The sequence below is a fragment of the Budorcas taxicolor genome, chromosome 3, assembly GCF_023091745.1.
Source record: "Budorcas taxicolor isolate Tak-1 chromosome 3, Takin1.1, whole genome shotgun sequence".
Classification (NCBI taxonomy): domain Eukaryota; kingdom Metazoa; phylum Chordata; class Mammalia; order Artiodactyla; family Bovidae; genus Budorcas; species Budorcas taxicolor.
Genome location: NC_068912.1, coordinates 19,956,772 through 19,979,847, shown reverse-complemented (window position 1 = coordinate 19,979,847; position 23,076 = coordinate 19,956,772). Strand labels below are relative to the sequence as shown.

The window sequence follows — 23,076 nt, the reverse complement described above, 5'->3', positions numbered from 1 at the left end:
CCATGGAGTGATAGGACCAGAAGCCATGATCTTAGTTTTCTGAATGTTGACCTTTAAGCCAACTTTTTCAGTCTCCTCTTTCACTTTCATCAAGAGGCTTTTTAGTTCTTCTTCACTTTCTGCCATAAGGGTGGTGTCATCTGCATATCTGAGGTTATTGATATTTCTCCCGGCAGTCTTGATTCCAGCTTGTGCTTCCTCCAGCCCAGTGTTTCTCATGATGTACTCTGCATATAAGTTAAATAAGCAGGGTGACAATATACAGTCCTGATGTAGTCCTTTTCCTATTTGGAACCAGTCTGTTGTTCCATGTCCAGTTCTAACTGTTGCTTCCTGACCTGCATACAGGTTTCTCAAGAGGCAGGTCAGGTGGTCTGGTATTCCCATCTCTTTCAGAATTTTCCACAGTTTATTGTGATCCACACAGTCAAAGCATAGTCAATAAAGCAGAAATAGATGTTTTTCTGGAACTCTCTTGCTTTTTCCATGATCCAGCTGATGTTGGCAGTTTGATCTCTGGTTCCTCTGCCTTTTCTAAAACCAGCTTGAACATCTAGAAGTTCATGGTTTTCATGTATTGCTGAAGCCTGCCTTGGAGAATTTTGAGCATTACTTTACTAGCATGTGAGATGAGTGCAATTGTGTGGTACTTTGAGCATTCTTTGGCATTGCCTTTATTTGGGATTGGAGTGAAAACTGACCTTCTCTAGTCCTTTCTTTGGGATTGGAGTGAAAACTGACCTTTTCCAGTCCTGTGACCACTGCTGAGTTTTCCAAATTTGCTGACATATTGAATGTAGCACTTTCACAGCATCATCTTTCAGGATTTGAAATAGCTCAAGTGGAATTCCATCGCCTCCACTAGCTTTGTTCGTAGTGATACTTCCTAAGGCCCACTTGACTTTGCATTCCAGGATGTCTGGTTCTAGGTGAGTGATCACACCATTGTGATTATCTGGGTTGTGAAGATCTTTTTTGTACAGTTCTTCTGTGTGTTCTTACCACCTCTTCTTAATATCTTCTGCTTCTGTTAGGTCCATACCATTTCTGTCCTTTATTGAGCCCATGTTTGCATGAAATGTTCCCTTGGTATCTCTGATTTTCTTGAAGAGATCTCTAGCCTTTCCCATTCTATTGTTTTCCTCTCTTTCTTTGCATTGATCACTGAGGAAAGTTTTCTTATCTCTCCTTGCTATTCTTTGGAACTCTGCATTCAAATGCTTATATCTTTCCTTTTCTTCTTTGCTTTTCGCTTCTCTTCTTTTCACAGCTATTTGTAAGGCTTCCCCAGACAGCCATTTTGCTTTTTTGCGTTTCTTTTTTTGAGGATGTTCTTGATCCCTGTCTCCTGTGCAATGTCACAAACCTTGATCCATAGTTTATCAGGCACTCCATCAGATCTAGTCCCTTAAATCTGTTTCTCACTTCCACTGTATAATCATAAGGGATTTGATTTAGGTCATACTTGAGTGGTCTAGTGGTTTTCCCCACTTTCTTCAATTTAAGTCTGAATTTGACAATAAGGAGTTCATGATCTGAGCCACAGTCAGCTCCCTGTCTTGTTTTTGCTGACTGTATAGAGCTTCTCCATCTTTGGCTGCAAAGAATATAATCAGTCTGATTTCAGTGTTGACCATCTGGTGATGTCCACGTGTAGAGTCTTCTCTTGTGTTGTTGGAAGAGGGTGTTTGCTATGACTAGTGCGTTCTCTTGGCAAAACTCTATTAGCCTTTGCCCTGCTTCATTCTGTACTCCAAAGCCAAATTTGCCTGTTACTTCAGGTGTTTCTTGACTTCCTACTTCTGCATTCCAGTCCCCTATAATGAAAAGGACATCTTTTTTGGGTGTTAGTTCTAAAAGATCTCATAGGTCTTCATAGAACTTTTCAACTTCAGCTTCTTCAGCATTACTGGTCGGGGCATAGACTTGGATTACTGTGATATTGAATGGTTTGCCTTGGAAACGAACAGAGATCATTCTGTCGTTTTTGAGATTGCATCCAAGTACTGCATTTCGGACTCTTTTGTTGACTATGGTGGCTACTCCATTTCTTCTAAGGGATTCTTGCCCACAGTAGTAGATATAATGGTCATCTGAGTTAAATTCACCCATTCCAGTCCATTTTAGTTCACTGATTCCTAGAATGGCAACATTCACTCTTGCCGTCTCCTGTTTGACCACTTCCAATTTGCCTTGATTCATGGACCTAACATTCCAGGTTCCTATGCAGTATTGCTCTTTAGAGCATCGTACCTTGCTTCTCTCACCAGTCACATCCACAGGTGGGTGGTGTTTTTGCTTTGGCTCCATCCCTTCATTCTTTCTGGAGTTATTTCTCCACTGATCTCCAGTAGCATATTTTGGGCACCTAGCAACCTGAGGAGTTCATCTTTCAGTGTCCTATCTTTTTGCCTTTTCATACAGTTCATGTATGTAGTGTACCAAAATGTAGATAATGTATCTAAGTATTCTTACTTAATCCTGCAAAGAACCTCTATTAGCGTAGCTGCTGCTGTTATCCATGTTTTATAGATGAAGAAAGTGAGGATTAGTGGTTATTTAGCTTGCCCAAGCTCTCATAATTAATAATATGGCATTAAGAAGGTTAGGATTCTAAGCCAGTCTGACACTAAAACTCACTCTATTGTTTTGTTGTTAATACCTCCTGATTGCATAGCTTCAGTGAATATGGCAAACTTCTTTTAACCATACTGAAGCTGTTGGTTTCCTGTATTTCTTTTTTGTGCAGAGTATGTTATATTTGTTTAATTTTTTTCTCATGATTTGTTTCCCAGCTCTCTCTTTACTTCTTGCATCTCTCCTGGGGTTTGTGACGGGGCGGAATGTGGACCCTTTTGGCATAGGATTTTAGGCTTTACTCTCAGAACATCTTCCAGGGTCTGTCAGGTTATTTATTGGGGGTTTTCTCCACTAAGGGCCTTAGTAAGAATGAAACTGAAAGTGAAGTCGCTCAGTCGTGTCCGACCGTAGCCCACCAAGCTCCTCAGTCCATGGGATTCTCCAGGCAAGAATACTGGAGTGGGTTGCCATTTTCTTCTCCAGGGGATCTTCCCGACCCAGGGATCGAACCCGGGTCTCCTGCATTACAGGCAGACGCTTTAACCTCTGAGCCACCAGGGAAGCCTTACTATTCCGAGTAAGAATAGTAGAACTTAAATCAGGTCCTAAAACGGTAACATGCTATTTCCAATAGTCTTTTTGCCTTTTGGCTTTATTAACTGAATGAATAGTGGCATCATGAAGAATACTTTCATGTCTATTGTGCTGGCATCTTGGCTGTGGAGAATAGCCTTCTAGTTTCTACTCCACTGGTTTTGTTTCTTCCTTTTTTCTGAGGGTGTCAGGTGAGTAGAAAACAAGGCCATATCATATTCTCAGGAATCTCTTCGAGGCAGGGAGGCCCTCTTCTTAGAGAATTTGTCTCATTGCCTTAGCCTTTTAATATCTGGACTGAACAGTACTTATATTTGCTAGTGGCTAGTTCATTTCTGCTAGTGAAGTCAGTTTGAGCAGATAGTATTCAGGTTGGGTTGAAAGTTAGAGGAGGAGTAATTGTGAAAGGAATCTGGGTCTATGAAGCTCTGTTTCTGTCTTGCTTTTTTATAATGGGGTTCTCTCCTTTTTCCTGGGGCTGCTATTAATATCTCCTACTTCCCCTGTTTCTGCTTTTCTCCAGTGATAATCATTTTAATATTCTTTGTCATTTTTCTGAGGACCACAGGTGAAATATGTGTCCTTTTGGAGTGCTCTTTTAGTCAGTTGTAATTCTTTGGGCTTCCCTGGTGGCTCAGAGGTTAAAGCGTCTGCCTGCAATGCGGGAGACCTGGGTTTGATGCCTGGGTTGGGAAGATCCCCTGGAGAAGGAAATGGCAACCCACTCCAGTATTCTTGCCTGGAGAATCCAATGGATGGAGGAGCCTGGTGGGCTACAGTCCATGATGTTGCAAAGAGTCGGACACGACTGAGCAAGCGACTTAATTCTTTGGGTAGCAACACTGTAACTTTGTGTTTGCATGGGGTAGATCTTCAGAAGATTTTATAAAATGTTCTTGATCCTAAAAAGGGTATGTTCAGTGTTTTATTTTGATGTACCATCATGGTAGCAGTTTGATGTGTTATGTGGAAATTATATACTAATGTTGAATCTTCTTATTATAGGTGGCTTATTCCTCTGGCATGTCCATGAAGAAAATAGGTCACCGAGGTGTTGATTCCTCAGGAGAGACAACATATAAAAAGGTGTGTCTGAGTGGAACCCTTTCATCTTATTCCAGGAAGGGCTAGTTTTGTTTCTTTGATTATATACTCCACATTCTATCCCATTTCTTGATACCCTAAACCTTTGCACAATAGCCGTCATACAACTTGAATTTTTGAATTTACATCACAAAGGGTGAATTATCTAACCACCTGTATATGTGTTTAAATAAGAATGTTCTTAATGGACGAATCTGATGTTAGATGAATTTTCACTGAGCTGAAGCAGTTGTGTTTCCCTGTTAAGATATAAACATGTAATGGCAACCCACCTCAGCATTCTTGCCTGGCAAATCCCTTGGATAGAGGAACTGGGTGGGCTACAGTCCATGGGGTCACAAAGAGTCGGACACAACTTAGTAGCTAAACAAACAAATAACAGTAAGCCTTCAAGGCCATTTTAACCTAGCTTTGGGGAACCATGTGTTTTGATGTTTTTCTGTCTTTACTCTCGTGCTGGGTATACATAAAGTAAAGGCTGGATCCAGTTCAGCCTGGTGATACAGACAGGTCAGATGTGTTTCTTCTCTTCTTTGTGTGTCCTTTTTTTTTTTTTTTTTTAATGTGTATTTATTTGTTTTTGGCTGTGCTGAGCCTTTGTTGCTTTGCGGACTTTGCTCTGGTCGTGGTGAGCAGGGGCTACTGTCTAGTTGTGGGGTGTGGACTTCTCACTGGGGTGGCTTCTCTTGTTACAGAGCACGTGCTCCAGAGCTCACGGGCTTCAGTAACTGCCGCAGGGGCTCAGTAGTTGTGGTTCCTGGGCTCCAGAGCAGAGGCTCAATAGCTGGGCACACAGGCCCAGCCACTCCATGGCATGTGGGATCCTCCTGGACCAGGGATCAAACCTGTGTCCCCTTCATTGGCAGGCAGACTATTTATCACTGAGCCATCAGGGAAGCTCTTGGGTTTTGTTAAGATTATAGTTTCAGTTGGTGGATAGGGCCTAGAGCACCTGATTTTGAGCTAGAGATATGAAATGGATTGAAAAGATAGTAGTAATAACCAAGAAGAGGAAATTGAACTGGTGAAGGGAAAGCAGAAGAGGAGCATCATGGGGCGATCCAGTTCTTCAGTTCTGGACTAATTGGAGATGCTTAGGTTTCCTGCGGTAGAGTGTTAAACCCCCCTATGGCACCTGTACCTTGTCTGGCCCACGTCAGTTTTCTTGTGTCTGTTTTCTGTCTTACCGCATTGTCCGAAGTGAGAGAGGTATACTCACGCATTCTCCATCAGGGATCTGACTGCCCAGATCAGATCAATTCAACAGACATTTATTGAGCTCATTTTATGTGCTGAAAACTGAGACGACAAGCTGAGTTTCTAGTCTAAGAGAGACAAGCACTTAAAAAATTGATTAGAATTTTAATGCCCCATGAGTACTAAGTAGAAAGGCAAGTAATACTTGGTAAGGGTTGGGGATAAGGGAAATTGCTTAGAACAAAACTATCCAATAGAACTTTCTATGGTGATTGAAATGTGCTATACCTGTGTTATCCAGTGTGGTAGCCACTAATCATACCTGAATGTGTCTAGCAAAACTGAAGAAGTGATTTTTAAATTAAATTTAATTTTAATTAACTTAGAATTAAATAGCCGAGTGTGGCTACTAACTACTGTATTAGATAGCACAGATCTAGTTAATATGACATTTCCTCATGACATTGGAATCCTGATTGCAAGAATGGAGCTCTTATATTTGTATTTTGACCATAATATGATAATGGGCTTCTCTGGTGGCTCAGATGGTAAAGAATCCAGCTGCAATGCAGGAGACCTGGGTTCAGTCCCTGGGTTGGGAAGATCCCCTGGAGGAGGGTATGGCAGCATACTCCATTATTCTTGCCTGGAGAATCCCCATGGATATAGGAGCCTGGAGGGCTACAGTACATGGGGTCACGAAGAGTCGGACACAAATGAGGGAGTAAGCACACACATGAGTATTTAGTAAAGCTAAATACTTCTCTCAGAAATAATTGTAATCTTTCAGGCTTTTTAGTAGCCTTTTTTTTGCCACTCTGTTGGCCTTGGGACATCACTCAGGCCTGGTCTTAGAGGACTGAGCTTCAGTCAGTCAGAATATCATTTAATTTTAGTTAACATTCTATATCTGATGAATAAAATATTTGGAGGACTTTGTATGCTCTGGGGGCAGGAATCTTTGGAGTGAGACCTGAGACTGTTCTCTCATTTCAGTGTATCTTCCAGATGTGGATGTGGTTGGAGGAACACTTTGCCTAGTGAAGGCTGGCTCCCGTAGTCACACCTTTGCTACTCTGTATCGTCATGCCTCTCCAGTCTTTTCAGGCTTCACTGCCATGTGGAGCCATGAAGATGGGGAAATTGGATTGCCCCAGTTTAGAATGAACCACTGGAAGGGCATTTGCTTTCCATTGTTTCTTCTGGTTCTTCTCTCCTGAGTTTTTATTGCTGTAATCAGATTTAATATTAGAAACTTTCCTTTTGTTTCAGACAACCTCATCAGCCTTAAAAGGTGCCATCCAGTTAGGCATTACTCACACTGTAGGAAGCCTGAGTACCAAACCAGAGCGAGATGTCCTCATGCAAGACTTCTACGTGGTGGAGAGTATCTTCTTCCCGAGGTACAGTGGTTACTTAATGTTCAGAAGAATGTCCTGGGAAATGTGACTTTTTTATATCAACATTAGGACATTTTAGAAATCCATACCTAATTTAGGCATGCATCCAATCCTTAGCCTGATATTAATCAGTGTGACGTGGGACTGGAGAATTTAGACAGCAAATGCTATCCTTTGGATGCCTCTGTGAGCCTCTGGCCTGTGGCCTGAGCCCTGAGAAGCCCTTCAGGGCATTGGACAGGGGGCATATGATCCCCTGCTTCATGTCTTAATCCCTGTGTTGCACCTGTGTCCCATTACGTAACTGACTCATCCAGTCCCTTTGGTTCTCTCAGGAGGGATGTATTGACTTGCCTCTGGGTGACTATGTGTCTTCCCAGGGTTGTGGACTCCCTAAATTACAGGGACTGGTAAGTTATGACTTCTTCTTTTTAACACCACAGTGAAGGGAGCAACCTGACCCCTGCTCATCACTACAATGACTTTCGATTCAAGACCTACGCACCTGTTGCCTTCCGATACTTTCGGGAGTTATTTGGTATCCGGCCCGATGATTATTTGGTAAGCTTCCGGACCTCAGGACTCTGGGACTCCAGTATCAGAGGAGTACTTCCAAAGGAAGACCTCTTCACATTCTTGCTCTTATTTTTTTATTTTAGAATAGAATTGTACCTGTAGTTGATTTCTGATAGGGGAAGCCCTGGTATCTCTGAACCTGTTGCTCTCTTTTCTTTGGGCCCTAGTACTCCCTCTGCAATGAACCGCTGATTGAACTCTGCAACTCTGGGGCTAGTGGTTCCCTCTTCTACGTGTCCAGCGATGACGAATTCATCATAAAAACAGTCCAGCACAAAGAGGCAGAGTTTCTACAGAAGCTGCTTCCAGGATACTACATGGTGAGAGGACAAGGAGCACCAACTGCTCGAGCTGCCCACTCCACTCCTGGACAAGGCTGGGCAGGCTGACATCAGGGGGACAGCAATGTTAACGCTTCTGTCTTAGGGATGTAGTTCATCTTTGTGCTTTTGGTCCCATCTCTTTTGTCTCTCTCTGGCTGAAGGGGGTTTTGTTTATCTGTCCTATTTTAAGTATAACCTAGCTTAGATCTTCCTACCCAAAGACAAAATTCAGTGATTTTGTATATTTATTTGGAGTATAGTTGATTTACAATGTTGTGTTAGTTTTTGACGTACAGCAAAGTGAGTCAGTTATACGTACACATAATGTCTACTTTTTTTTTGGTTCTATTCCCATGTATAGGTCATTACAGGGTATTGAGCAGAGTTCCCTGTTCTATTCAGTATGTTCTTATTAATTATCTATTCTATTTACAGTAGTGTGTATATGCCAATTTCAGTCTCCCAATTTATGCCCTTCCCTTTCCCTCTGGTAACCACAAGTTTGTTTTCTGCATTGATGACTCAACTTCTGTTTTGAAACATGTTCATTTTTACCATTTCTTTATATTCCACTTAAAAGTGTTATATATTAGTCTTTCTCTGACTGACTTCACTCAGTATGACAGTCTAGGTCCATCTGTGTCACTGCAAATGGCATTATTTCATTCTTTTTTTTTTTTAATGGCTGAGTAATTGTTCATTGTGGGGCTTCCCAGGTGGCGCAGGTGGTAAAAGAATCCTCCTGCCGATGCAGGAGATGCAGGAGATGTGGGTTTGATCCCTGGGTTGGGAAGACCCCCTGGAGTAGGAAATGGCATCCCACTGCAGTATTCTTGCCTGGAAAATTCTGTGGACAGAGGAGCCTGGCAGGCTATAGTCCATGGGGTTGCAAAGAGTTGGACACCGCTGAGCGCGCACACAGAACAGCCCGTTGCACATATGTGCTGCATCTTCACCCATTCCTGTCGGTGGACATACAAGTTGCTTCCATGTCACGGCTATTGTAAATAGTGCTGCAGTGAACACTGGGGTATGTGTATCCTTTCAAATTATGATTTTCTCTGGATATATGCCCAGGATTGATAACGGCTGGATTATATGGTAACTCTGGTTTTTTAAGGAACCTCCATACTATACTCCATTAGTAGCTGTACCAGTTTACAGTCCCACCAACAATGTAGGAAGGTTCCTTTTTCTGCACACCCTCTCTGTCACTATTTGTAGATTTTTTGATGATGGCCATTTTGAACTGTGTGAGGTGATACGTCACTGTAGTTTTTTTGATTTGCATTTCTCTAATAATTAGTGATGTTGAGCATCTTTTCATGTGCCTCTTGGCCATCTGTCTTCTTTGGAGAAATGTCTGTTTAGGTCTTCCACCCATTTTTTGATTGGGTTGTATTTTGTTGTTGTTGTTATTGACCTGCTTGAGCTGTTTGTACATTTCGGAGGTTAATTGCTTGTTGGTTGCTTCATTTGCAAATATTTTCTCCCATTCTGGGATTTCCTTTTATTTTGTTGATGTTTTCCTTTGCTGTGCAAAAGCTTCTAAGTTTAATTAGATCCCATTTGTTTTATTTTTGTTTTTATTCAATGATGATTTTGCTTTCCATTCTTAGTCCAGCTCCTAAATCAGGGAATGAGGTTGGTTACTTCTCTTGATAGTACTATATTCATTCTTACTGATACCTCTTGGAGGTGCTGGAGAAGTTAGGGAACTCTCCTTTGCCTCCCATCATACTCAACAAAAATACACTGTAAAGAAGGCTAAGGGTTAAGACTTTTTCAGTGCTGTCTTCCGTTAAACCTCTCTAAAGGAATATATTCATCATATTTGTAGTATCCTGACTGCTTAGTATATTGGAGGATCTGCTGCTTGGCTTGGTAGTGATCCCATTATTAAGATAGATACATTGGGAAATTTTAAAACAATTACAATATGGGCTTCTGGGCAGGCAGATTGTATCTGAAATCCCATGAGCAGAGGAAAGTGGGTAGCAGGTTTTGTCCTTGAGTTTCATTGAAAATCAGCTGACTTGCTCTTCTACTTCTTTTTTACTTTCTTGCCCTCAGAACCTCAACCAGAACCCTCGGACTTTACTGCCTAAGTTCTATGGACTGTACTGTGTGCAGGCAGGTGGTAAGAATATTCGAATTGTCGTGATGAACAATCTCTTACCACGGTCAGTCAAGATGCATATCAAGTATGACCTCAAGGGCTCAACATATAAAAGGCGAGCGTCCCAAAAAGAGCGAGAGAAACCTCTCCCTACCCTTAAAGATCTGGACTTCTTACAAGACATCCCTGATGGTCTCTTTTTGGATGCTGATATGTACAATGCTCTATGCAAGACCCTGCAGCGTGACTGTTTGGTGAGTTTGTCCTATTTCCTTCTCTCTCAGGCACCAGAAATCTCAGTGACTAAAACAGTTTGGTGGTTCTAAGGCATTTAATCTGTAAGAGATGGGACTCTATATATAAAGTATGTGTCAGACTTCATTTACAGTATCTTTTACATTAGATCATTTATGCCTTTATGTCTTTACTTTCTCTCTGTTAGTCTAACTCCCCTCCCTGTCTGTTTTTTTCTCTCTACCTGTCCTGGGCCTCATAATCATACATTCTCCTTGTTTCCATACCAATACCATCACTGCTCACATTTTGATCCTGCCTGCCAGTTCAAATTTATACCTTGGAAGCTGAGTGCTGCTAGAAAAAAATCACACAGCTATGTATACTGGCATCTCTACAGATTCTTTAATACCATTAAAAAAATTATATGTTTGGCTGTACCAGGTCTTAGTTACAGCATGCTAGATCTTCGATCTTTGTTGCATGCAAGGTCTTTAATTGTGGCATGTGGATCTCCTTCCCTGCCCAGGGATCAGACCCAAGCCCCCTGCATTGGGAGCATGGAGTGGCAGCCGCTGGACCATCAGGGAAGTGCCTCTATAGATTTATGATATCCAGTTCCACTTGGGCCATCAGTATTATTGCTTATTAATGCATTTCCTGTTTCTCTCAGAGATGCCAAGTGATTGGTACTCTCTTCAAACAATTTTGTAACTCCCATCCCCCTAGCCTTGTTTCTCAACAAGCTACCTCAACTTCTGTAGCATCCCTTCGTCCTGCCCCCATCATCAACTTAAAGTTTAGGAGAGTTTTTTTCAGTGTCTTCATGTAATGAAGCCTTCCTTTCTCCTTTGCCTTTCTCGTCTCTTGCCTGCCTTCCTGCCTCTATGTCCTGGCTTTTGCTCGCACTGCTTCCAGTTGACTTGCCGTCTCCAGTGACCACTTGGACGCTAAGTAGAGTACTTCTTAGTCCTTCCTTGAGTTTTCTGCGGTGTTCGACAGTTGATTGTTTTCACTTTCTTAACGTCTTTTGGGTTTTGTGACATCTTTCTCTTGTTTTCCACATCTTTTTTTTTTTTGCAAGCTGCTTCTGCAGGATCGTCACCTGCTCAGTCCATAGTGTTATCGTCCTTGCTTTCCTCCGCTTACTCTGCCTCTTCCTCCAGGATAGTGCCCATTTTAGTTTGACTTTCTTGGTTGTGAGGACTGGAGACTTAGTGGAGCAGAGAGGTTTTATAAATTACACATAAGAATCAGTCCTGTATTCTCTTTATCCTTTACCCACCTATCAAAACAGCCTGGGGTGAGCTGTACCATCAAAGTGAGCTACTGGAACTGGTGGAAGTATACCAGGTTGAGAACTGGAGAGACAGTCCACACTTCTTAATATGGCTCATCAGGCCTGGCATTGTCCTGCCCCTCCCATCCTCTCTTATATGCCAGACACCTACACTTTGCCTCACCAGACTCAATGAATGTGAATTTGAGCAAATTCCAGGAGATAATTAAGGACAGGGAAGCCTGGCAGTCCATGGGGTCACAGAGTCGGACATGACTTGTTGACTAAACACCACCACCAGATGATAGCCATCTGCTCGTGGCCTGCTGTTTCATGCCTCCAGGCCTTGGCATTATTGCATTATTCTTTCCTTCCTTTGTTTACATGCACTTATTTTCTTTCTAATGTATCCCTCATAAACCTGTTTATATACCTCCTGACCTCCTCTATAGTATTCCTCAACCATGTGTGCACTTCCATTATTACACATACTAGACTGTATTGTATTCATGTTTATTTCCCTTACTAAATTATGATATCCATGAGGACAGATGGTCTCTTAAGTGTCTGTATCCACAGAAGCAGGCACAGAGCCTACCTACAGATGTTGAGGCTTCAGCAGATATTAAACCGAGTTGAAGCTGGCCATATAAGGTCCTGCCACAGATCTGCACTGTCACAGAGTATGCTTCTACCTGATCCTCCTGTGGATTTTTTTTGAGCTCAGATACATATTTCTTCTTTCATTGAGTATATAATGTTCTTTTCATGAAGAGACACAAGGAAAGAACAAACAAAGAAGGTCTTCTGGGCTAGGCTGTGGTCTAATTTGTATTTACTCTGGTGAAGGAAAGCTGAAGGAGTATCAGTGATGGGAGAGCAGAGAAGGTCAATGTACTGTTCTTCCAAGGAGTGGGAGGAGCAAAGGATAATCCTGTGCTTAGCTCTGGAGGGTGACTCCAGTAGTTAGACCAGGAAAGCTGTAAGATCCTGAAAAAAGATCCTACCTCCCAAGGCTCAGATCACGATTTTTCCTTCCATTAGGTGCTGCAGAGCTTCAAGATAATGGACTATAGCCTCCTGGTGTCAATCCATAACATAGATCATGCACAACGAGAGCCTTTAGGCAGCGAAACACAGTATTCAGCTGACACTCGCAGACCAGCCCCCCAAAAGGCGCTCTATTCCACAGCCATGGAATCTATCCAGGGCGAGGCTCGACGAGGTGGCACCGTGGAGACCGATGACCAGTGAGTGGACTCGGGCACCAGGAAGGAGTGTGTAGGCTCAAAGCATTTTTTTCTGGAGAGGGGTACACAGCTTCTGGAAGGAGTGGCCTTTATTCAGCAGTGAGGTCAACATTAATACTTGCAGAACTATAGAGTGAGCGTCCCTAAGAATGTAGAAGGAAAGGAAGATTCTTAAATTTGGGGTTTGTAAACTTGAAAGGAGCTCAGAGTCTTAGATACATACCTGCAAACTGTAAGAACTTCATCAAAAACAATTTCTTACAGACTTTTTTTTATGGAAGGTGTCTTTGTTGCATTCATGGATCAAAGTAGTAGTACTGAAGTATCAGATGTCTTTCAGGTGGTTTCATTGTAAAGTATTCTTCATCATGATTCTCAAGAACTAGCTCAGCTGGTGAAGAATCTGCCTACAATGCAGGCGGCCCCGGTTTGATTCCTGGGTTGGGAAGACCCCCTGGAGAGGGGTAGGCTACCCACTCCAGTATTCTGGGGCTTCCCTAGTGGCTCAGTTGGTAAAGAATCCGCCTGCAATGTGGGAAATCTGGTTTCGATCCCTGGATTGGGAAGATCGCCTAGAGAAGGGAAAGGCTACCCACTCCAGTATTCTGGCCTTGAGAATTCCATGGAGAGAGAAGCCTGGTAGGCTGCAGTTCGTGGGGTCACAGAGTCAGACAGGACTAAGCGACTTTCAATTTTTTATGGAAGGCATCTTTGTTACATTCGTGGGCCAAAGAAGTGTAGTTACTGAAGTATCACATGTCTTTTGGGTGGTTTCATTTAAAGTATTCTTTATCATGATTCTCAAGAAGAGTGTCTTAGTGGGCATAAATTAAAGTACTAGGGAGGAATTTGCTGGCGGTCCAGTGGTTAGGCCTCTGCTCTCACTGTTGAGGGCCTGGATTTGATTTCTGATCAGGGAACTAAAATCCCACAAGACACATGGCAGGGCAAAAAAGAGAGAGTACTAAGAAAGTTTAGAGTTAATTGGGAGAGTAGTCCTAAAATTGCTGAGTAGGAGGTGAATTTTAGATTCTTATTGGTGAAATTGGGGTGGGAGAGGCAGGCAAGTGAAATTTGGAGAGCAAGAAGTTGTATATTACATATATACTCCAAAGTGGTTGGGGTTGGGTGAAGGCGCTCACTTGTCCCGTTGATGCGAAATGGGACAGTTGTGTTTAGGTCTCAGTTATAGCTCTTGATTGGGTTTGAATTTAGCAGAAGCTCCTGCCTGCTAGCCAGAAGATATTGTTACTCTTTCCCTCTTGTCTTCCCCAGTATGGGTGGCATCCCGGCCCGGAATAGTAAAGGGGAAAGGCTGCTGCTTTATATCGGGATCATTGACATTCTACAGTCTTACAGGTGAGAAACATCAATCCCAGGCTCAGAGTGGATGTAGACTTACTCACCTTGCTCTTTTAGATGGGTTTGTCACCAAATTCTTCTGAAGCGAGAACAATAAGTTGCAGTCTGGCTGCTTGCCTCACTGAGTTTCAAATGGTGATTTATTTCCTTGGTTATGCCTGTCTCTTGACTTCCTTACCTACCATCTCGCAAACATAGGATACACCCTTGTGGAAAGCTGAGTCAGTCCTCAGAAGCAGCAGGGTGGAATACGCCATCCTGCTGGCTCTTTGTGGAAAACCTGTGAGATGAGTCATACTCCATGTTGGGATACAATTGGAAACACATTCCTCTTTTCCATGGAAGAAAAACAAAGGGATCACTGTTCTGTGAAAAGTATTAGCCTGTGGGACCAAAGCAGTGGATGGTAGTGAGAGAAGAGCTGGAAATGTTAGGCCCCAGTTTTCCTCCTGTAAAATTTCAGACGCTAGTGAGGACTGGACAATATTTGACCTCCCTCCAGGCTTGCCTGTCTGTCTCTACAGTTCCCCTTTTACAATAAATATTCTTGTCCCTGACTTGCCAGGATGTATTAAATATCCTTTTCCAGTGAGAGGATTGTTGACTTACTCTTAAAAACGTCTTTGATCTCCATGCTGAATAAGCACTACCCTGTCTGTTCTTTGAAAACTGTAGCATAATAGTGGGAGTGCTTTCCTGGCTTCTGTCTTTTCAAGTTTTTCTACTATGATTGCTCAAGTCTGTAAAATACAATCTATAAGGTCATTCATTTAATGTGAATTCATGATGTATACATTTTTCTGGACAGGTTTATTAAGAAGTTGGAGCATTCTTGGAAAGCTCTGGTACATGATGGGGTGAGTAGCAGTCAACTTGAGGCTCTCCTCTTTCTGTCTCTCTCACTTCTGATTTGCCCCCTCAGTTTCCTCTTATCTTATTTCATTTGTGAGTTTTACCTTTTTGCTCGGGTCTCAGCCTAGGGGAAAAATGGCCCTTGGACTAGAGATTCTCTTGCTGGGCCTCCCCTTCTCTAACTCCAGCCGTCTTGTTTCCTCTGCAGGACACCGTATCAGTGCATCGCCCCAGCTTCTACGCTGAACGGTTCCAGCGTTTCATGTGCACTACAGTTTTTAAGAAGATCCCCTGTAAGTGGCTTCTGCCAGATGACCCTCCAGTGGCTCTCTTACTTCAGGAGGTGGGGGCAGGACTCCCCTGTCACGGAGCTGCCAAAGCCAGAGACTTCTCTTCCTCTACCCACATCCCCTGAGAGCTGCTGCCCATCCTTATGTCAGTCACTCTGCCCTAGTCATTACCAAGTTGCTACTTTCCCCCCTGGCAATCCCTACATGTGTCGTGGAGGTGAGGGGCATTTCTGAGAAACTAGTGGGATTGTAAAAATACTTAATTGTGGGTGTAGGATCCGTGCCACAGGCTGAGGTAGGCAAAGCCAGACTTCTGTGAACAGAGATAGGCAAGAATATTACTGTGTCCCCAAGGCCATGGAGTTCTCAGATTAGGATCAGAAGGTTGGAGAAGCATTTACTCATGTCTGCTTAGCAGGTATTAGTCAGCTAGAGGCTCTCCTCTTTCTGTCTGTCTCACTTCTGATTTGCCCCCTCAGTTTCCTCTTATCTTATTTCATTTGTGGGTTTTACCTTTTTGCTAGAGTCTCAGCCTAGGGGAGGGAGTTGGGGAGTGCCAGTGTTCTTCTTTCCAAACCTTCCATGCTACTGCCACTGGCAGATTCCAGCTCCTTCCTATCTCCATCTCCTCATGATAGCCATTAGTGGTCCCTCAGTGAGGCAAAGAGGACCTATGCGTGCCAGTCTTAACAAACATAGAACAGTCTTTTCAGAGTCTTTTTAAAGTGACATATAAACAAGTGTAAAGTATCGTCATGGTGCTGTGTGTGTCAAGTTCTACAAAGATAACAGAGTGTCTGGTTTGACTGAAGGCTCCTATTAAAAAGGATTAGGAGACATGTCATCCGGTGGAAGCAAAGTCATCAAGGTTGTAGGAGGGGAGAAGTACGCATCCCCTTTCCTCTGGGTTCTCTGCTTTCTTTTCCAAAGTGACATGAACTGAGATGCCCCTCCTCTAATAAGCAGTTCATAGAGCCCATCTTTGTTGACATTAACCATTTTTCCTGCTTTGCAGAAGGACAACCTTGGGTTTTTGTTGGGGACACTAGCAAGTTGTATTTATGTCTTGGTGACTGTTTCTGAGGTAGGTGCTAAGTAGGCTTTCTCTTTCCCTTTTGAAGTGAAGTCCTCTCCTTCCAAAAAGTTTCGGTCTGGCTCATCTTTCTCTCGGCGAGCAGGCCCCAGCGGCAACTCCTGCGTAAGTTTCCAGCCACCGGTCTCTGGGGAGCACAAGGCACAAGTGACAACAAAGGCGGAAGTGGAGCCAGGTCAGCGCCCGGGTTGGAGTCCCTGTGTGTGGGTGCTCCCTCCCTCCCTTCTGGGCCCTCATCTCTTTCTGCTTAGGACCTCTGTCCCCATTCCTGTTCACGAAAAGCCAACTTGCTACATATTTTTTCCTTTATTTCCCCCACCCAGTTTTCTCTTCTTTTTGATGTATTGATTTTCTTCCTCTTTCTTTTTTCCAGGCGTCCACTTGGGTCGTCCTGATGTTTTACCTCAGACTCCACCTTTGGAGAAAATCAGTGAGGTCTCGACTATTCCTGACCCCTATTTCTCACCTGTAGTGGGAGAGACTTTGCAAACGCTAACTACAAGGTTGGTTCCTTGGCCTCTTTCTCCATGTAATCTTCTCATCTCTCTCTTCAGGTCTTTGAGAACTTCCGTAATTCTGTTGGTTTGTTTTTTTTTCTTCCCCAGATTTTATTGTCTTTTGTTCTTCACTATATTTTTGCACGTTCGTCTTCCTAAGAGCTCATCTTTAGTGATTTGGAAAAGTTTATCAACATCTCTGTTTTTTTAGGGGGTGGTGGGAAACCCTTATGTACAAACTTCTGGTACTCAATCAGAATATCTTACTCAATGCTTCATTTCCTGATGACTTAAGTGAGAATTCGTAGCTTAGGATTTAAGGCTGGGAGGATTCCTAGGCACTGAAGGCAGTGAATAGTCAGCCTTTCAAAAGGATCCATTATGTGGATTGTGAGTTAGTTTTGTTTTTGGTGTGTTGATCATCTATTGCATCATAATGTATTACCCCAAAACTTAGTGACTTAAAACAACAAACGTATATCAAGGTTTCTGTGAGTCAGAAATCCAGGTGCAGTGTAACTGGGTTCTTGGCTCAAGGGTTTTCATGACATGATAGTCATACGTTGGCCGGGGCTAGGCTCATCTTAAGGCCCAACTGAGAGGCTTCACTTCACATTTATGTGCTCTTTGACAGGATTTAGTTTCTGGTGAGTTGCTGGACTGAGGGCCTTAGTTCCTTGCTGGCTGTTTTCTGGGGGCCTCCCTAAGTTCTCGGCCACCTGAGCCTCTCCAGAGGATAACTCAGAATATGGCAGCCTGCTTCACTTAGCATAGGCAAGTGAGAGTGGATGTACCTAAGCATGTATCAGGAAGTAGGGATCACTTTAGACCTGTGAAACTAATAAAAGAGACAGGCTATCTTCTCCCCACACACCAGCATACCATGATGAGACAAACAAGAGATAACCTCATTACACATTCCTGCACGAAAAAGGGAGAACGGGAGGCACAGAGGAGCCTAAAATCCAGCAAATGCTGGAGTTTTCTTTTATCATGTCTCAAAGCATGAGAATAATTCATGATTTTTGGCTTTACCTTTGGACTCTTGGTTTTGCCTTTTGAGTCTTTATGAAAACTAGAATGTGCTTGCAGCTGAGTCATTTTCTCAGCCTACTTGCCAGAATTTTGAGGATCCAGTGGTTTCTTTGTTGTGTACTATTTCTGTCTTTTTTAGTCCAAGCAGGACAGTGTTTCTGTTGCTACAGTGCCCTCAGATTTTGTGGGGTTCCTATGAATCTAATTGGGATTTACTGTTAGGCCAAACCCATACCCACAGATACCTTCTTGATAAGTTCTGTGCTTCTTAGAGATCCTGTTCAAGTTGAGAGGATCTGAGAGACATACCCTTAATCTTTTGAATGTCGTTTCGTGTGACTGAATAGTACTGTGAGTTCTTGACAGATGTTTGTTTTATAGTCATACCCATGGCTTCATCTGTAGACCACATTCTCCTGGCAGGGCCTTAGATTCTATCCATTTCTTAATTTTAGCATCATTTGCTATCTAGAGAGGCTCAGAATTTTCAAAACCTTCCAGCCTTGGCTGCTTTTTGTCTCCTAGTCCTTCCCGTCATTTATTTTCTCCTCTCATATTTTACTGTAAGCATTAAGAAGAAACCAGGTGGCACCTTCAGCACTTAGTTTAGAGATCTCCTTAGCTAGCTCACCCAGTTCATTAGGCATGTATTCTACTTCCCACATAAGTATAGATGACACTGTCACTACACTTTGTTCCACTACATTGCAAAGATCCCCTTTCCTTCAATTTCCAATAAGATTTCTCTCACTTCCCTTTAAGCCCTTACTGGCAAACCCCTTACAGTCCAGAATTCTTCAGGACACTTTTAAAACTTTCACTGAAACTATCCTCAAAGCCCATTTTTCTCTTCCAAAGCCACTTCTACATTTTAGATTTTTATTACAGCAGCATTTCATTCCCAGGTACAAAAACCTGTATTACCTGTTGTGAGATAAGTTACCCTAAATTTTAGCAGCTAAAAACAAAAAATATTGTTATCTCAGATTTTATGTGGCTTAAGAGTCTGGGTATGACTTAGCTAGGTGCCCTTGGCTCAGTCTCTCAGAAGATTACAGTCAAGCTATTAGCCAGCAGTGTGGTCTCATCTGGAGGCTTGCCCAGAGGGGAGGATCTGCTTCCAAGCTTATGTGGTTGTTGGCTGGATTCAGTTTCTTGCAGGCTTTTGGGCTAAGGGTTCCTCGTTGGCTGTTGGCTGGTGGTATTCCCTCAGTTCCTTTTCACATGGTCCTCTCCATAATGCATCTCACAGCATTGCAACAACTTCCTCAGAGCAAACAAGTTGGAGAGCATGTGCCCAAGAGGAAGAAGCTACATAGCCTAATCTCAGAATTGATTTCCATCACCTGTGGTGCATTCTCTTCACTAGAAGAGAGTCACCAAGTTCAGCCCACACTCAGGAGGAGAAAATGACACCATGGCATGACTGTCAGGCAGCAGTGATTGTTGGGTGCCTACCACACCTGGGGGCTGAAAGCAGTAGTAGAGGAGGGTGTTAAGGAAGTATTTTATGGTAGTCAAGAGACTGTTAATTAAAAGAATGTGCTTCCAGATCTAGTAACTCCTTAGTCCCTTCTTTCTGAATTCTAAGTTTATTCCCAGTGAAATACAGAGGAGCAGTCTGAGATTTGACCTGAGAGTTCTTTTTCTCATTTACTAATTCTTCTTTCTGCCCGGTTTTTTTTCCCACTCCTGTTAGTTCAACCCTCTTGGAAAAACATGAAGTTCCAGAGTCAGAGTTCATCCATGTAAGTTTCTGGGATGTGGGGGAGGTGGCTGCTTTGAAAGAGTATAAACAGCATCACTGATGGAGTAGAGCAAGGAAGTAGTTGTCAGGGTTAGGGGGACTGGGTACCCCCCTTCCCCTAAATCTTACTTTAAAATTTTTTGGTTTTGCGGGGTTGGGGGGAGTTTTGTTTTTTTTGTTTTGTTTTGTTTTGGTACTGTGTACTTGGAAGCTGAGACTGGGCTAGCAGGAAACTTTTTAGGTCTGCCATCTAGGTTGATATTAACTTGAATTCCTTTGCTGTCCCCTTATCTCATACTCCACGTCCTTAACTTTATACCCTTTACCTTTTCAGTGAGCAAAAATCCTCAGAAGACTTGGAGCGAGACTCAACCACCTCTGTGATCCCAAGATGTCAGCCCTTGACCCAGCAATGCTGAGTTTTCTTTTTCTTGGTCATCAAAAAAGGAGTGCAGTGGAAGCTAGGAGAGCTCTCCATCTCCCCCCGGAGAAGCAGCTTTTCTCCTTCCCCTTCCTTATGAATGGGCATTAGTGCTGGGACAGTTGAGGACAGCAGCATCCTCTCCACTCCCAAGCTGGGTGAAACCAGTTTTAAGCTCACCAGCCTTGGCTTCCAGAACTGAATGGTTTCAGATCCCCCTTCTTCCTGTTGGAAGTGGGATTGCTGGACTTGGCGATTTTCTTCCCCCCTCATCAACCTTTCATCAGGAGCTGGACTCTTTAATTTCCTCAGGACAGACTGGCTGGTACATTATCCCTACCTTAACTCGTTCTCTGGAAGAAGACGCCTGTAATCTTCGTAAAGATTTTTTGGGGGGATGTTTAACCTCCCAACCCTCTCCTTTTGTTTCCTTAAAAAGGAAAAGGAAAATAGCACACAATTTCAAACCAGTTTTCAGATCAAAACTCCAGAAGTATTGGAGAGATGCCTATTCATAGGGCTCCCTCAGAAGAGCCCTGGTATTTGAGAAACAGAAGGTGGTGACTGCCATGTTAAGCAGCTCCTCTTTAACTCCTCCTCTCTTAATGAATTTCTTAAGGCTGAAGGAATGGAGAGAGTGGGACACGGGGTAGTCTTTATCCCTTTTGTTAAACAGTGGTGCAGTCTTGGGGCTCACAGGTCAGAACCCTTCCTAGGCAGAACCCTACTCACTGCCAGGCCATAATCGTTATTACTGTTTTGCAATTTGAAATGTATTCTGCTTGTTTTTCTAAATATGAAGACTTATCAAATGAATTTTAGATTTCTTCTCCAAAGGAGATGTCTTCCTTGCTCTTCCACCTTTTCCTACAGTGTTCTGCTGTTAGTGGAGCGGAGGAGACGGGGATACCTGTCTGTTGAACAGGTAACTGTGAGGCTAGAGAATGTTCTCTGAAACGCATAGGGAGCCAGCAGATTCTTGCCTTAGTGCAGTCAGTGCTGTGCCCCACGCCCTGCCGCCTCTCTTCACGCAGAGAACGTGGAAATGGGGGCTGGGTAACCCCTCTTCTCCCCAGGTTCACCATCTGACCCTCCTCCTTGTGTCAGGGGAAAGGGGTCCTGGTGAGTCTGGCTGATGCTCATCCCTGTACTGCCTCCTCCACCCCACCCTGCCTTGATAGTAGCTTGGTCCACACCCCGAGTAACTGTCTATATTAGACACCCCCAGCCAGCTTCTGGCTGCCTGTCTTTGCTGCCATGTTCTTTTTTACAAGAAGGAAAGAAACAATTCTTGCTATTTTTTTTTCATAATTTACTATTTATGATGTATTTAAGTGTTTTATTCAGGACAGAGTTCTGTCAGGGGTGGGAGGGAATATTTGAGGGAGGCTGGGTCTTAAGGACGGGGATGGGGAGTCAACATTTTTATGAAGTGTCACTATTTGCCTCTACTTTGTATTGTTCGGAAATGGCAAATACAGTATAAAAGCGATAAGTATCTGGTTTTAATGCATTAAACTTTTGTCAGTTATTTAGACTTCTTGCTTCCTCTTGATTCTTTTTCGTACACCATCTGCTCCACACTTCTACCCCAGGCTGTTTTGTTCATATTGCCTGGAATGAATGAATCCTTTCCAGTTTTCCTCACTCCAGATTTGGACTAACTCAGGCTGAGAGAAATGATTTCATTCATTACCTTCTGGCCACCTCCTCCATCTTAACAACTTAAACTTGACAAGGAAAAGTTGTGAATGGCTAGAAAAGGAACTAATGTCGGTCTGTTGCCTAGGGATTTGGGGATCCAAAGCTCAAAATTTTGCTTGGCTTTAGGAGGATAGGAGAGGGACAGTGGGAAAAGCAAGCTAAGATTTATTGGCCCGAGATTTCTCTCCCTTTCCTTCCCTCAACTTGGCCCCAAGTTTTCTTAGAAAAGCATAAAGACTGCTTTCCTCAGCTATGTGTTTTTCTAACCTCTGTGAGGTTGAGCTTATGGTGTTCCTTCCACACCACTATTCCCTACTTTGTTAAGATCATTCTACAGTTATGCAGCAGCTAATGAGTAAGGACAGTCAATGCACTGGGTAGTTGAAGGTTAAAAGTAATTGATCTTATAGGGTTTACAGAGTCCAGAAGAGTACAACATACATGCACACAGAAAGAGTACCTGAGATGTGATTTCTGAAAGAGGGGTACAGAGCATAAAATAAGGAAGAAAATTAGAAGTGGACTTCCCTGCTGGTCCAGTGGTTAAGAATGCCCCTGGCCAAAGCAAGGGACGTGAGTTCGACCCCTGCTCCGTGAAGATTCCACATGCCAAGGGGCAACTAAGCCTGTGCCCACTCACTAGAACTAGAGAAAGCCCATGCACAGCAGGGAAAACCCAGTGCAATAAAAAATATATATATATTTTTTTTTAAAGAAGGAAAATTAGAGGTTATTGTGGGCCTGAAGTGTTGGGGAAAGTTTCACGGGGAAAGTTTCACTTCAGCACAAGTGCCTTAGAAGTATGAGAACGGGCACGAGCGCCTGGCAGTCGAGGACAGCAGCATTGTCTCTACTCCCAGCAGAGTGGCCTGTTGCAGAGAGCAAGGAAGAGACCATGGTGAAAGCAACGGTGGAGGGAGATCTGAGGGAGAATATGGGAATGAGTATGGGTGGAGGCACTGGAAACCCTGGCTGCTGAGCTGAGGGATTTTTATTTTAAGCTGCAGTCAGTGAGGGAAATGTAGGATGTTTCTGTCCATAAGTGAGATGTAAAAGAATTCCAAAGCCAATCTGATGACAGTTCTATCACAGCAGATAGAAAAAGTTGACAAGTTAGATGGATAATTTAGGTGTGAAGTAATGTGCATTTAGGATGATGGCAATACCAACTGGAGAGGAAGGAAGAGAATTGAGATGGTAATAAATTTTATAATAGAACAACTAACTGGAATGAAGGAGGAATTGAGGATTCTCAAAGTTTTGAATTTTAAGTCAGAGGCTCAGTCCTCCTTTAGACTGGATAAGAAGACTTTTTCCCAAACAGGAATTAAGTCTGAACATATTTTAGGGGAAAAATGATCCTGCTGCTGTTCTTAGCTTGTCACTCTTCAACTTAGCCAGGCAACTGCTGGGTGTGCT

The 23,076-nt window shown here is 43.2% G+C and overlaps 1 protein-coding gene and 1 non-coding gene across 2 annotated transcripts in view; one reads left to right on the top strand and one right to left on the bottom strand.

Moving 5' to 3' along the window:
• Window positions 1-23,076, top strand: part of PIP5K1A (phosphatidylinositol-4-phosphate 5-kinase type 1 alpha) — a 55,063-nt gene that overhangs the window by 18,074 nt on the left and 13,913 nt on the right. Inside the window, exons 4-14 of the mRNA XM_052637964.1 lie at window positions 4,180-4,250; window positions 6,753-6,878; window positions 7,319-7,436; window positions 7,619-7,771; window positions 9,848-10,147; window positions 12,451-12,656; window positions 13,932-14,015; window positions 14,827-14,875; window positions 15,079-15,163; window positions 16,282-16,428; window positions 16,627-16,756. Of these exons, the coding sequence (XP_052493924.1) occupies window positions 4,180-4,250; window positions 6,753-6,878; window positions 7,319-7,436; window positions 7,619-7,771; window positions 9,848-10,147; window positions 12,451-12,656; window positions 13,932-14,015; window positions 14,827-14,875; window positions 15,079-15,163; window positions 16,282-16,428; window positions 16,627-16,756 (1,469 nt within the window). The remainder of the gene's footprint in view (window positions 1-4,179; window positions 4,251-6,752; window positions 6,879-7,318; window positions 7,437-7,618; window positions 7,772-9,847; window positions 10,148-12,450; window positions 12,657-13,931; window positions 14,016-14,826; window positions 14,876-15,078; window positions 15,164-16,281; window positions 16,429-16,626; window positions 16,757-23,076) is intronic.
• Window positions 3,070-3,141, bottom strand: TRNAY-GUA (transfer RNA tyrosine (anticodon GUA)). The gene has a single exon. It is a non-coding gene; the product is annotated as a tRNA-Tyr (tRNA).